Source organism: Spinacia oleracea, chromosome 3 (genome assembly GCF_020520425.1).
Source record: "Spinacia oleracea cultivar Varoflay chromosome 3, BTI_SOV_V1, whole genome shotgun sequence".
NCBI classification, from domain to species: domain Eukaryota; kingdom Viridiplantae; phylum Streptophyta; class Magnoliopsida; order Caryophyllales; family Amaranthaceae; genus Spinacia; species Spinacia oleracea.
The window spans coordinates 23,439,738-23,455,079 of NC_079489.1; the positions used below are offsets into that span (position 1 = coordinate 23,439,738).

The 15,342-nt window shown below is 35.9% G+C and overlaps 1 protein-coding gene across 2 annotated transcripts; it reads left to right on the forward strand.

Annotated features, from left to right (window-relative positions):
* The first annotated feature begins 615 nt into the window (after positions 1-615).
* Positions 616-14,183, forward strand: LOC110793831 (probable ubiquitin receptor RAD23a). Of its 2 annotated transcripts, none has more exons than XM_021998759.2 (14): positions 616-854; positions 2,600-2,668; positions 2,810-2,930; positions 3,882-4,043; positions 5,496-5,534; positions 5,621-5,703; positions 5,786-5,827; positions 9,897-10,080; positions 10,163-10,303; positions 10,380-10,445; positions 11,425-11,472; positions 11,799-11,908; positions 13,502-13,583; positions 13,664-14,183. In XM_021998759.2, the coding sequence occupies exons 3-14, from the start codon at positions 2,865-2,867 to the stop codon at positions 13,778-13,780; spliced, it is 1,140 nt and encodes a 379-aa protein (XP_021854451.1). In that variant the 5' UTR covers positions 616-854; positions 2,600-2,668; positions 2,810-2,864; the 3' UTR covers positions 13,781-14,183. The 2 variants fall into 2 exon arrangements, with proteins under 2 accessions (XP_021854451.1, XP_021854452.1); XM_021998760.2 differs by having other exon boundaries at positions 624-854; positions 2,855-2,930.
* The last annotated feature ends 1,159 nt before the right edge of the window (positions 14,184-15,342 follow it).

A 15,342-nucleotide genomic window follows, 5' to 3' on the forward strand; every position in this document is an offset into this window, starting at 1 on the left:
ATATGCACTCTTTCTTTCAATCTTAATTTCTTACGTCCTTGCTTCAATTTGTAGATGAAGCTAGTTAGTACTCCTACGTATTTATTATACTTCTATTTCTAACATAAACTTAGGCCTCATTTGTTTTCTCTTTATGACTTTATGTATGCATTTTTATTTTGTATAAAACTAAAAGAAAAAAAATATGGCCACAAAGGTAGCTTTTTATTGACAATTTTCAAAATAATTTTGATTATTATCGGTATGACTAATTTAAAGTTCATAATACCCCTAAATCGCGTGACTTCCAAATTTATAAAATGAAAAATTGAAAACTGATATTAATTAAAAATGCCCATAAATCACAATCTAGAAGTTTAGTTAATTATGGGCATGACTTGAGATTGAATTTTCCTTAATTTGAATTTATTGACTCGGAGTGTTTGCTTAAATTTTCGAATTTTTTAAAATCGTATAATATGCTTATAAAAAATCAAATGAAGCAAACTAGAGTTTTAATATACTTCTTATGTGCAGATGGAGAAATCAATGAGGCGAATGAGAGTTTTAATTTTGGGCTTTTTTTTTTTGAATAATAATGTAAATTTAAGTATAGGAGTAGAAAAAAAGTAATTTATTTTTTGAAAAATAAAAATAAGAAACACAAATGAATTTTTTCTCTCCTCAAGCTCCAAGAAGCTCCTCTTCATCCCTTTCCTCGTTCTGATTGCCTCGTCCTCCTCCTCCTCTTAAAACCCTAACTACTCTCCTCCAACAAATCACCATCTTCTAGTTGTATCACCACCTCTGTCGGCGGCGCCTCCGTCAACCACCTCTCCTTCTCCGCCGCTTCTAATCTCGGTCTTGACGACAGTGTATAGCCTCTTTTCCTCATCCTTTTTTAGTCATTTTTCTATTTTTGTATCGATTTAGTCGGAATTTTCTGTTGATTTTATTTGTATTTATAGATCCAAGAAGTGTTTAAATACATTCTGTTGCTCGTAATGATGTTTAATGATGAAATCTTGTTGTTGAATATAGTCTGTTGGATTTTTTGTTCGCTTTGCTCTGGTGTTGTTTTATTTATAATTAGTCTATACCCACTTCATTATTTTACTTGAAAATCATGAAGTATATGCTTTTATATCTGGGCCCAGGGTAGGCACACCTCAGGGACGGGCCTGGAATTGAAAGGCGTTATTGTTGAAGGTTTTGTATAGTTCTTGGAGGAGTGTAGATATGCTTATGGGGTATTCAGATTGTTGGCACGTTTACTATGTATTAGAATGATTTATAAGGTAGAAACCATGAAAAATTGTGAATAGTTATTTGTTATTGATGTTAGGTATGATGTTTTTAATTTATGTAAATATTGGTTGTTTGGGCTTTGTAATCTAGATTCAAAGATTTTACCATTTCTGGTTAACTTCAGTTCACCAGACAAATCTTCTTTTTTGGTAGTTGGCGTATGAATAATTTCTGAAAAAAAATTGATCAAGTGAAAAGCAGATGGATGTGTTTGGAGTGATTGTCAAGGAAAGGGAGTGCTTAGGTTCAGAATTGTGACAAAGTGTCGATAATTGCAATGCTACGGTATAAAATAAATGGACTGCCTAGTGTTGATGTGGTTAAGGGACTTGGTAATTTTCGATTCCAAACTATTTAAAGACGTATGGATGAGCCTTGGAGTTGGCTATGTGGTTCTTGTTGTTCGTAATTGTTCTTCTTTGAAAGGGGTCCTTTCAAGGTCTAAATCTCTTCTGCTGTAAAAATTGTGGAGATGCATAAACTGATTGACGTTTTTATGGTGCTGAAATATGAGTTTAATCTTTAGATTACGATGGAGAGGTAACTGTATTAATCATTGTCTTGCTTGGTTTTTGTGAGCTTAATTTGGTATATTAATTTAATGATTTGGTAATCTAGAATAGGAAAATGACCTGCTAAAAGCCGGGAGGATGTTTAGAATGGAATGTTTTTTGAGGTTAGTAGCTTTTTTGTGAAAGAACTCTCCAAAGAAATGAACATTTTTTCATTTGTTGGTTTGAATCGTTTGTTATTGAATGACTATATTGGATCATTCCCTTACCTAGGTGGTAGGATGGTGGTAGTGTTTTGGTGAAGGGGGGGGGGGGGGCGGGCGGGTCTTGGGGTTTGGTGAACTTACAATCGCTTGCGAATTGGTTATGTTAGATTCAAGTAATGGATTATGGTGTTTGATGTTTAAAAATAATTCATTGGTAGTGATGTTCATGTATTTACTTTGTTATTCGTTCCCTCGTTTAAGAAATATGGGCTGGCGGGTCTTGGGGTTTGGTAAACTTACAATCGCTTGCGAATTGATTACGTTACTGATTCAAATAATGGATTATGGTGCTTGATGTTTATAAATAATTCATTGGTAGTGATGTTCATGTATTTACTTTGTTATTCGTTCCCTCTTTTAAGAAATATTGTTTGCTGGAGATATTATCTAGGAATTTAATATTGTTGGTCGGTGTTTGAATTCAGTTGGAGGTGACATTCTATTTTGTTAATTTTATAGAGGTGGAGTGCAAATATTAGTTTCCCTTGATTTGTATGCATTGTATTCTTTAATCTTATTTATTTTTGGTTACAGGTGGTTATCTCGAAGATTGTAACCGTGTGAACACTGCAGTCATTATTAATTGGCGAAAAAGAGTGTCAGGTAATTTCTAGTTCTTTGCTTTAATATTGCATTTGTTCTCTAAATGAGTGCGGCAGTAGTGCTCCTCAATTAGGCGGAGCTTCATTAAACCTTTTTAATTCAGTTTTACATCCCCTTGACTTCTCTGATTTCATTTGTTAGAAAATCGGGTGTTACACTCTCCTCTCCCTTCTCTATCTCTTCTAGTTTGTCGAAAATGAAGTTGACTGTCAAGACTCTGAAAGGAAGCCATTTTGAGATTCGAGTTCAGCCCAATGATACAGTTAGTTTCCATCATTCTCTCTCATATTTTTAATGCAATTCAATTGTTTTGTACGTTGATGGATGTAATGCAACTTTTTTTGGGTGTGTATCTGTATGTGATTGATTTTGTACAAATGTGTATGCCATATGTAAGCCTAATAGAATTTTTTTCCAATGACTTCAGTTTAGTTTTTGTAGTTCATTGATTGAGGTTGTTTTGTCATGGGTTGTGAGTTCGAAATACTTGATTTTCCAAAGTTCATTAGGCCATTGAATTTTGAATAAGACTTCCTAAAGGCCATAGTGTTTAATGTTTATGCATGTGAATATAATTATTTATTTATTTTTATAAATTCTGAATAGTTATTGGAGTCCTCTCAGTTCCTCTTGCTCCAGAACTGTTGGATTGTACTGCAACTTGTGGTTTTAGTGGCATATCATTATCTCATGCTGCTTCTTAAGCATTGTCTATATACAAATTGGATAACTTATTTCAAAATTGTTGATACAATGGCATATATTTATCGTGATTGTTCTACAAGAAACATAACGTGGGATGCAATGCTCATTGCTTTGTTAGGAATCTTAGGACATTAAGCGGAAATTATTGTCGCTGAAAGAACCTCTTGAACGTGACACCTATTGGAAATAAAATGTGGAAAAAAGTTGCATATTTTCTGACTTTTTTCTAATTCTTATTAATATGTACTCATTAACAATAGTAATGGTCAAAGCTGTGAGTTATGGTCAAAGTTGTGAGTTTCGGAGACCATGAAAGGAAGTGTTCTACTTGTTCTAGACTAAGGAAGTATATGGCACTTTTCTCTTTGAGGTTCTAGCTTTTATTATTAGTTTGTTTAGAAATTTTTGTGTAATTTTTGTCCAAGTTTTGCATGCATGATGAGAAACACAGGTCATGAATATTTTGGTTAAAAAGTATCTCATCTGCAAAAATTTAAATGGTCCAAAGGTTATGGCGGTGAAGAAAAATATTGAAGATGTGCAAGGGAAAGACAATTATCCCTGTGGGCAGCAGTTGCTAATTCATAATGGGAAAGTCTTGAAAGATGAAACAACGTTGGCAGAGAACAAGGTTACTGAAGATGGCTTCCTTGTAGTCATGCTTAGCAAGGTGATTCTTACTTTTTACTACTTCATATCTTCCATGCTGTCAATTTGTTTCTAGCATTCAAGTAAATGACATCCCAGTTCACTGATATAATTTATTTAAGAATTAAGACGGACATATGCAACCTTAGCACTTACTGGTTAGGATTAGCTAGAGAATCAGTTAATTACATTGTCAAGAGGTGGGAATCAGTTACTAAAAGGTTTCCGGCATCAGATTCGCCATCCTTTGTTGTCCATTTCAGTTTTCTCCTATTATTGGCTCTTCTTCTTTCAGTCTCTATCTTCGCTTCTCTTCTCCTCTCTTTCTATGTCTTCAAATTTTCCATTTTACTCTTCCTCTTCATTCTTGAAACTTGAAAAATAAATTTTCCTTTTTTTTTAATTTCTCCATTCACTTTTATTGCTATACTCTCCCTCCCTTCTCTGATATTTACTTTTACCATTTTTGTTTTTTCCGCCCCTTTTTACAGTCACGTGAAACACCTCCTTTCTGATTATGTTTTGTAAAAAAACCTTTTCTAAGTTATTTTTTTGAACTTATACTTTAGATTTTCTAATTAATATTTTTCTGATATTTTTATTTATTGTTTTTGAATTTTTTAAATGTTTTTGTCTTATTGATTCTGTACCTGTACCTGTACCTTTCAATTTTTAAACTTGTCGTTTCCCACCCGCGTCACCATACCCATATTTGTACCTGTACCCGTCTCCGTTCAACCTAGACACCTAGGTAACAGTGACCAGCAATTGAATTGGTGAAAAATTATCCTGGCTGATTTTATAATAGAAGTTACAAAATGAATAAATGACATTTTTATGTATATTATGTTTTATTCATTGATTTATATAATAGATTCTACCTCGATTTTCTTTTTCTTGGCTCTTTTTTCTTTCACTATTGTTTTTTTTCTGTCTCTCCTCTTCCTCATCCTTTCTTATTAAATTTCGATATAGATTAATTTCGTATTATGTGGACTTCGTCACGGAGGGATAATTTTTTTTAACTTATTCTAGTTGAGTGTTTTAGTCAAACTATCCCTCCTTATAATTTGCGGTGTGCATTAGTTTGTAGTAACTTAGTTTTCAACAGGAAACCTTTTAGACCGTCCAGGCTTATGTTCCCCCTTTGGTTTTTGTAATCTTGGTTATCTTGGCAATGAAACCACCTGAATATTTATTGTAGTTGTTCAAACTATGTTGCGTACTTTAGGGTTGTTGGAGCTATAGTTCTGTCAGAATGGTTTCAAGTGTGTTCTACATGCCGAAAGTTGAATTATAATTTTTTAGCAAAATAAATTTTATGAGGTGATTGTTCGGGGAGTGCTTTATTTATTAGGTACCTATTCACTAGTTATCCTATTCTTAATGTCAGATTCTCCTCCGTCTTTTTGATGATTCAACTTTTCATTTTAGCCGTGTATTTTTCATTAATTCTTTTATTACTATCTTGTAGAGCAAAACATTAAGTGCTGGAGGAACTTCAAGTGCCCAGGTAGTATTGATTTCTCTTTTAAATTCTACTCTATGGTCCGATTGTTCTCTTAATAGCATTTAACTATTATGTCCATCTTGCTACAGCCCACGCCTAGCCCTGCACCTATTCCTGCATCTATTCCTGCACCTAGCACTGCGGCTGAAGCTTCTCCACCTGAAGAACAGATGTACGATTCGATTGTATATTGGTTTATTCCTTATGTGGTTAACTTTTCCTAATTTGTTCATCTTAATGTTTTATTGCTGCAGGGACTCAGAGGGTGCAACAGATTCTAATGCTCGAAGCTCCAAGTATATTTCTTCTCTCATGGTTCCCATTCTCAATTATATTTATCTTTCTTTCTCTCACAAAGTCACATGGTCCTCGCACAAACTCACACCATCTTTTCTTGCAACAAATAAATAATTCACAACCTACTATCACTTTATTACAATAAAGAACTAGCCACTTACAACTTGCATATTATTTTAACAAATTCAACTCAAATCTCCTAAAACTGTGTTGGTCAAGTGTGTAATACTTTAAAAAGACGGAGAGAGTAGTAATTTAAGTGATTTAAGAGTAACAGTAACATTAAGCACTAGGACATGATTTATACTATCCTTTTCCTGGGGCATTTATGATTTTATTTTCAGCTAGAGGCTGTTGATGTAGTTTTGACTAATTGATAGGTCTACCGAGTTTAAGAAACAGATGGTGACAGAAGCTGAAGTATATCCTAATTGTACTGAATTGTACTGAATTGTACTGATAGCTTCTTGAAACTCGTGCTTGAATAACCTAGAGCCTTTTTTTTGGGGGGGGGGGGGTTGCTTTTCTTGTTGGTTACATAACAAGATTTTAGTATAACAGACATCTGGGGTATTTTCTTTGGTCCATGTGAACGTAACATGAATAATGGCGATTTTATATTGGCTGTCACCACCTACCGCAACCCTTCTTTAGTCCTTTATCTGAGTGTCAGACTGGCAATAAATTACGGAATATCACGGTGGAGTTATTTCATCCATGACAAGGGGACAGATAATTTACGTAGTTTCATTGTCCATAGATTATTGGATGCTGCTATGGAAGAAAGTTGTAGACATATCCTTCAATTTTCAAAAACCAGTATAAAAGAAATCAAGGTCATGGTTCTTTTAGTTGGCTCTGTTATGTTCGACTTATTTGTCTTATTTTCGACAAAATAAGTTCAGATGAGTTTAGTTAAATTCAGATAAGTAAAGTTTTTTTTCATACATTTTCACACACAGCTAAGTTTATTTCAGATAAAATAAGATAAAATAAGTTCAGAAAATAAATTTTAGACAAAATAAGTCGAATAGAACGGAGCCTAAGTAGCAAAGGTCCTTTACCGAGAAAAAACCTCTTTTCAGTTCTGCCAATATGAGTTCGTCTCCGTCCTGGTCAACCTCTGTTCTAGAGAGTGTCTCCTTCAGCTTGACAATTGAAAATTTCTTCTAGTTATTTCAGAGACTAAAGGAAGTTCATAGTGGGATGTGATAGGGGTAAGTGGTCTATAGTACGATGAAGATGGGGTATGCTATTTTGCGCCTGTAATGATGCAGAATTACATATCGTGTGTAGAATTTTTTTGGGGGGTGATACTGTTGGCAAGCCAAGTTATCTTGGCAAATTGTTTATCCTTTTCAGAAAATTATGCGCTTAAAGGTCGGAAATATGAGACTATCTGTGTACTGAAGTTTATCTGCTTTTGGGTGAGGAGGGAAGCATGCCCCTTTTGTGCATACTCGAGGATTGCTACATGATTCTTGGCGCTGTATCGTGCTGTTATTCTACTACTGTACAGATTTCTGTTATATGGGCATCCACTTGCACCTTCCGTTTTGTAATCTGGTTTTGTGTGCATTAGATAATGATGGCTTGGTCACTTCGGAAATTATCATTTTGGAACCTAGATTATGTAGCTGGTTAATCCCTTCTAGTTTATCTGCACAATCTTAATATACTTCATTTCTAGCATTTCCATTTTCGCAGTATGTCAAATAATTGAGTGATATTCGGAACATTGTATGAAAGTAGCTGTCTTAGGTCGTCCTCAATTCCTGACCTTCCTGTCACAAAGGATCCTTAGAACTTCGGTCCATTTAATTAGTTATTTTTGGTCTCTGCTAAATATGTTCCATCCTTGTGGATGTTCAATTTAACCAATAAGTTGTTTTGGATTGACAAGGTACATCTTGTTATATATGTGATCCAGGTATCAGTCAGGCCCGGTCCTAGGGGGTAGGCGAGGGGTGCAACTGCCTAGGGCCCAAAGCGAAAAGGGCCCCAAAATAATAGCATGTCCAGCTAATTACTACTAGTAATAAACAACACATTAAATACACAAGTTATTTCCGTGGCTCATTGGTAAAAAGTAGATGCTAAAGCTTTGTTACCTAATATAGGTTCATTCTTTATTATTTTGTTCATTCGTTCTTATCTTTTCTTTTCTTTTCCTTTTTAACTTTGTCAATATTTTTATTTTTGTGTTTGTTAGATTGTACTGTAATTTTTTAACTAAATTTATTTTTAGCAACTAATTTTCTCATTTATAATACTTTGTACATATAGTGTCTTAATTATTTAAACTCTTTATTTGTATTTGCTATGTCCTTTAATCCTTTACAAGATAATTAAGTTTTAAGTTGAGTTTATGTACGTAATATTTGACTTTTAGTACTCACTTCTAATTGATGTAAGTCATGTAACTATATGTGGGCAAAAAAATGCTTATTTGATGGACTATGGGTCTATAAGTTTTAAAAAATATATTAAATTTAATGATGACAAAATTAACTGATACTACTATATGCTCAAAATGAACCTTTATTTTTATAAAAATAAAAAAATCTCTTCACGCATATTAATTATCTTGTAATTAAGTAAATATTTATTTTATTAAAATATTTCAAGAGATCGACTAGAGCATGATTTTGAATTCTAGGATACTGCAAAGGAGATAATATAATTTTTTTATTCATTCGAATTCAACAATATAATGGAATTAGCAAAAAAAAAATGATATTATTTCAGTCAAAGACGTATCATTTTGGATGGGCCCCGATCCCTTATTTCGCCTAGGGCCCTCAAAATGTCAGGACCGTGGCTGGTCTCAGTTGCTTCTAGTTACTTGAAATGATGGTTTAATGTGTTGAATTGTTGACTTTATCATGTGAAATACCAAAGGCCCTACTGGTAGCCGGCCATAAATGGTGCCAATAGGAATGAATTTGTATGTAATTTGTTAAGGAAAATCAATATCTATTTCCATGGTAATGCTAGTTCACTCAAAATTTTCTTCGTAAATTTTCATTACCATTCATTAACATTTGGGGAGTGGTAGTGAGTAGGAATGTAAATTTATGTAGAAAAACACCAAGTTTGAGATAAAGTTTCATTAGCATGGACATTATGATGTTATTATTCTTGCCAAATAACAATTAGATTTATTCCCATTCCTTCCATTTATTACCGGCAACCAAACGGGCCGTTTAAGTGCCCCCAAAGGTAAGGCAATTACTTCAATTTAACTGTTTCACCCTCTTTTCAACCATAGGAAGAATTGAATCCTTGGGATGACCGCAGGCAACTGAAATAGTATGGAATTAGCTCAATTGTGTTTAAACCTTAGTTTTAAAAGGCGCGAGGCGCAAAAGTCCCTGGAGCCTAGGCATAAGGCGCAAGCCGAAGGTGCACGCCTTTCGTACGCAAGGCACACAATTTTTTTAAACTTTTTGTGGTATTATTTTCTAAAAAAAAAGATATCATAATAGTATTACTTGTTGTGACAAAGGGGTAAATAATAATTATAGAAAAATCAAAAGCCTTTTAAGGAAAAATACTAAACAAAAAGGGGAGCATAAGTCACTCGCTATTCATTTAAATTCTCAAAAGAAGTCCTTCACACGCTACGTAAAACAATTACTTTAAAGTAGAAAAAGGTGGGAGTTTGCATGATCTCTCGGCTCTCGCTAGAAGAGACAAGGAAAATTTTGAAAAAAATTATGGTTTCCTCTATATAGTAAATTCTAATTGTTAGGAACCATTAAAGTCACGTGGTTTTGGCCTTTTTTTGAAAAAATAATAATATACTGGACAACAATTGGAGCCTGGGAAAAAAGCGCAAAGGCGCGTGCCTTTTGGAGGGTGTCTGATCCTGTCATGGCTAGGTGCTAGGACCTGTGCCTTAAGCCTAGGCGCACCCAAGGCGCGCTTTTTAAAACTAAGGTTAAAACGTCTCTGATTTCTCTAGTTTCTGTTGCTAGCTGGGGTTTGTATCTGAAACAACTGAATTGATATCTTGTTTGTGCTTTCTTGTAGTAAAAAACTAAAACTCTTGATTTTCTTTTGTAGTGCACCCACTGCTGCTCCTACCTATGATCAAGCTGCTTCTAATCTAGTTGCCGGTACAATTCGGGAAGAAACCATACAGCAAATTATGGATATTGGTGGCGGACTTTGGATTAGAGATACAGTTATCCGTGCACTTCGGGCCGCGTACAACAATCCCGAGCGTGCTATAGATTATTTGTATTCTGTAAGTACAATTATATTAATGATCCAGTATTTGATTTGTTAGGAGTTAGGTAGCATTACTTGTTTAACTGCTCTGTACATAGGAAATTCCACAAACAGCTGAAATTGTCGAGCCAGTGCCAGAGTTTCCCACAATTCAGGCAAACGCTGCAACAGAAAGAGGGACAGCTACTACCCCTGCTTCTGGGGCACCAAATGCTTCTCCACTAAATATGTTTCCACAGGTAGACTTAATTCTTGATTTGTACATACTTTGCAAAATTTAATATTTTTACCTAATCTGTCGAGGGGAATAATTAGGAGTCACTGTCTGATGCGGCTGCTGGTGGCTTAGGATCACTTGATTTTCTACGAAACAATCAGCAGGTGCCATTCTTATTTTCCTCTGTCCTTTTATATGCTTCTATTCCATCAGAAATGACACGTTTGGATTGTTAGTGTGCATTTCTGAGATGTGTAATGGACCGACCTTTTACTTAAGGTAGCATGATGGGGTGACGTAGTGATATATGCACATTATGAAAAGCAAAGATATTCTTGTAGAGTTGACAGATGATTGGACTTGCGTCAGAAAGTCAGATCAAATGTTGCTGTTGAGAAGAGTGAGGATCGTTAATAGCTGAAGTTATATTGGTTTGTAGATGAACTTGTAGTTTCCCGTCGAAAATGTTGTATCACTGAAATTTTCATTTTAAGTTTGGCGTCCTTAATAATTGTTGCATGGATTGGAAAATTTGAATTTAGAAGTTGATAAACAATTGGGAGGGTTAGAAGAGCAGAAATAACTGTTATGGAGAAGGTGTTAAGGGACTTAGAGGAGTATATTTAAAATTAAGGAGAAACCAGGGATATTGACATGAGAGAGAAGTAGAAAGTACTGGAAGAAAATATCAGACAGTAAAAGTGAAAACATTAAATTAATACTTCAAACTCCTCTCTGTTTGGGATGACCGACAATTTCATACATAGGCTTCAGATGCATGTTAAAGTTAAAAATGAGAGCAACAAATATTACGACAGGCATGTGAACTTTCTGTATTTATCTGCTATAGATATCGAAGTAATTTGCCTACTTCAGAGCTGATCAAACTAGGACAAACTATTCATTCTACTGAAATCTGAGGAAACTTCTCAAATCCTGGAGCTGCCTAGTTAATTTGTTTTACAGGAAATGATCTGGCTTTGTTATCTGTAATGAAGAACTTATTGTGGTACGAGAATCAGATTTCCATGTTATATATAGCTGTACTTGATGCAGGCTTGTTTCTTGCAGTCTGTGCTGATAGGATTCAAATAATTCTGTAGTATGCTTCATGCTTATGTTTTTTTACTTTTGATCTTACAGTTCCAGGCATTGCGCAACATGGTGCAAACGAATCCTCAGATTTTACAGGTTTTGATTTCCATTTGATATTTGGAGAACTGTTGTACTACCCCTATTCCTGAAAGTTCTTTACACATATTTTTTTTGACTCCAATGCAATATTTAACTTCCAATTGCGTATTAGAAAATATTATAAAAAGCTGATATCTTGTAAGTATACATTGAGACGAATCTAACAACATCGCACATGAAAATGTTTTGATGTATATAGTTGTGATAATTTAAGGTCATAGTTTTGAATTTGAACACATTCCAAAGCGTAAAGAACTTTCATGAAAGGAATTAGTATTCCTTATGATCCTTTTTTTAAGGTGGAGTTTTCTTTTGAATTGCAGCCAATGCTTCAGGAGCTTGGAAAGCAGAATCCAGAGCTTTTGAGATTAATTCAAGATCACCATGCTGAGTTCCTTCAACTCCTGAATGAACCTCTTGATGGGTCTGAAGGGTGAGTGTGAGACGAACATCATCCTTTCTCCTGAAGAATCAAACTGTTCCATTTCACATTTATTTGTTAATCTCTTGATTCTTCTGTTTATAGACGTGCGATTTCCCCACAACTACAGGAGGTTATTGGACATGGCTGTCCAATGGCAAAAGGGTTGGGCCACATATTAAAGGGCTTTGAACCTTTATTATTTTATTGGATAGGGTAGTTATTGAGTATAGTTATATTGGGTCATTATAGGGTCTTGTTGGGTACCCTATAATTCTCACTAGCATGGGCAACAAATCCATTACTCGACCTGCCATCCTGCCATTCTCCTACCTCTTTTCTTTTCATTTTTAATGACATCAGCATCCTTTTTTTTTGGAGCTAGCATGATCTTCCTCTTGAAGAATACTTTCAAGAGTTGCAGTCAGCTCCTTCTCGTGAAGAATCCCAATGCCATTGTTATCCACCTTTATTTTCTTTCAGAAAATGGCCGACACTCAAAATCCTTAAAATCCTAACTCGGCAACTCTCTTCTCTCCCATCTATGGTGACAACGGCGTTTAAGTCCACGACACGGCAGACTTCAATTGGAGGAGACACGCGTGAATCGTTTCCTCTTGCGAACTTGGCGCTGCGTGTAGTTTGTAATGAACGTTGTAGAGAACTGTGAATATAGAAGTTTCTTTTCTGAAAAATATTTGGTGACAGATACGTTATCAGAGTTTCTCTTATGTACCTGAAAACTGCGTCCACATGGAGATGTGCAGGGATTTTTCTTTTCTGTATTTGGCAATTAACTTGACCCTTTAATGACCTTTTTTTTTTCTAGCCCTGACCCCGACTCACCCCTAGCCTACATGACCATGTGGTTGACCCCGACCCTGATCCTGTCCATTAATATTTTCAAGTGGCCCGCAACTGATCCGCCCCAATAGTGACCTGCCCTGACCCTCCCAACCAGGTCTACCCGCAACTGAATGATTTCTGGGGCTTCTTCCTTATTCGTCCGTGTCACTTTAATTTACTGAAGTTTCCTAAATTTTCTGTCCATTTGACCCATTTGAGATGTTTGAAGTGTTTTAGTGGTTACTCTTGAAAAGATTTTTTTTCTGGTGTACCATACTACCATTGATTTTTTCATAAAAGGTACCTTAAATAAAATTAAATTTCAAGAAAAGTAGGTTCAAATAAGTTTTAATTTGGTCAGATAAGGTTCACTGAAGCTATTCACAACTGAAATAATTACAGATAAGTTCCAATAAATTGTGATTAGTTCAGATAATAAGTTTTGATGATGGTATTTCAAGTATAAACAATGAAGCGTTGATGTTTTTTGCTTAAAGAATTTAATGTTTTTGGCACTTCAATTATGTGGAAGCCACAATGAGGAAGGTAAGCGAGATCAGTATGATAGCTCTAAGAATCACTTGTTTAACATCTGAACGATCGTAAAAATGCTGGCTGTTCATTGTTCGGCATTTGGCTGTATAAAATTTTCCTTCTTCAAATGTAACGATATTTCAGTAATAATAGTCTGTGGATATACTTGCTTGTTCACAATTTTTATTATTTTATGAATTTTTGTTGTTGATTTTCATCCTTTAGGGACATATTTGAGGATCAGCCTGAGCAAGATATGCCCCATGCAATTAGTGTCACACAGGAAGAGCAGGAGGCTATTGAACGAGTATGTAGCTTGCAATTTATAGATAGCATGACTTTTGCTTGCACTTATAGAGGCTGATTATTATTGTTTTTTGTGGGCAGCTTGAGGCAATGGGTTTTGATAGAGCACTAGTGATTGAAGCATTTTTAGCTTGTGACCGTAATGAAGAATTAGCTATTAACTACTTGTTGGAGCATGCTGAAGACAATGAAGATTAGACAGGAGGTTAATTATCTCTGAATTGCTGATTTTAGGGAAATGTAGTTGTCACCATCTGATATAGTAAAAAGCTTTGAGGACGATAATGGTTGAGATCACATTGGTGGATAGCCTATCTGTTTCGGCGATTTTTTTTTCCTTTTTTTTTTTTCTCCCTCTTTGGCCTTGCCTTTTTGCTCTCTATCCCTCAAAAGAAAGAGTCCATTTGAAATATTTTTACAAGGTCGCAAATTGATGGTTATTTACTTGCATTTGGGATAACATGTGCAATTTGTACTTGGTGAAATGTGTTGGTTGCTTATAATAGTGCAGCCTACTAAATATTTGGAAATCCCAGCTCGGCCTTATGGAAAGTCTTGCCGGTTTAATATGAAAATGTAGATATCAGTCTTTGATTGACAATCATCACCGGTTTGTTATTGACAATCAACACCGGTTTATCAGTCTTGCCGGTTCAGTGTTACAATACCATATTTTCAGTTTTTTACTTTTTGAGATTTTAAAGTTGAACGACTAAAATTGTACGACGAGCCTAAGTTAAATAATTGATGCAATCTTTTTTTTTTTTTTTTGAACAAGTCGATGGAAGATATTGCCATATTGGTGTTTATTATTGAATTTTTTTTTTTTCACATAGCCTCGATCAAGTTGGACGTCTTTGATATTGCATATAGATCACTTTACCTCGTTGGTTATGTTCATGAATAACACAGGTTTATGATGAATCATATTTATATAGGGTATTCTAGGCTCATTTAGGTTGCATTTCTAGGCATTCGTCTCATTTTAGTTGCATTTAGAGTTATAATTGCATAAGTCGTCGTTATTGTACTCTATTACGCTCCGTTTGTGTTTTCTTTGATATTTCAGGTGATTTTACAATCATTTGGGTGCTTTCGGAGTGTTTGGAGGTGGAACGAATGATTACCGGATGGTTTGAGTCGGAGACGAAGTGTTTGATCGGAGAATTGAGTTTTCCGGGGATGATTAACTCGATGTATCGCTTGTGCATAGCTCGCAAGATCCCTCGTTGGCTCGCAAGATCCCTCGTTGGCTCGCAAGACATTTATCGTAGGCTCGCTACATCTATCGTCGTGCCTCATCGCTTCATAGTTGCTTGCTTCACTAGGCCAGCGAGGGATGGCTCGCTAGCTCCCTCGCTGCCTCGTTGCTCGTCGCCTTGGCCTGCTATGCATCTCACTAGGCCAGCGAGGGATGGCTCGCTAGCTCCCTCGCTGCCTCGTTGCTCGTCGCCTTGGCCTGCTATGCATCTCACTAGGCCAGCGAGGGATGGCTCGCTAGCTCCCTCGCTGCCTCGTTGCTCGTCGTCTTGTCTTGCTGCACTTCACTAGGCCAGCGAGGGATGGCTCGCTAGCTCCCTCGCTGCCTATAGCTTCGTCGCTTAGCTTGCTACACACACGCGCAGGGCAGCGAGGGATGGCTCGCTAGCTCCCTCGCTGCTCTACCTTCTTGCTAGTCGTTCATCATGATGCCAGCGAGGGATGGTGCGCGAGATCCCTCGCTGCCCATGCCTCGCCATCTATCTTCCCGTGTGCGCGGC

Bases quoted from the DNA above. Each gene is read 5' to 3' on its own strand.
- LOC110793831 (XM_021998759.2), top strand. From the start codon at position 2,865: ATGAAGTTGACTGTCAAGACTCTGAAAGGAAGCCATTTTGAGATTCGA. The intron at 10,304-10,379 runs GTAGACTTAATT...GGGAATAATTAG, and splicing joins CACTAAATATGTTTCCACAG to GAGTCACTGTCTGATGCGGC. The intron at 10,446-11,424 runs GTGCCATTCTTA...TTGATCTTACAG, and splicing joins TTCTACGAAACAATCAGCAG to TTCCAGGCATTGCGCAACAT.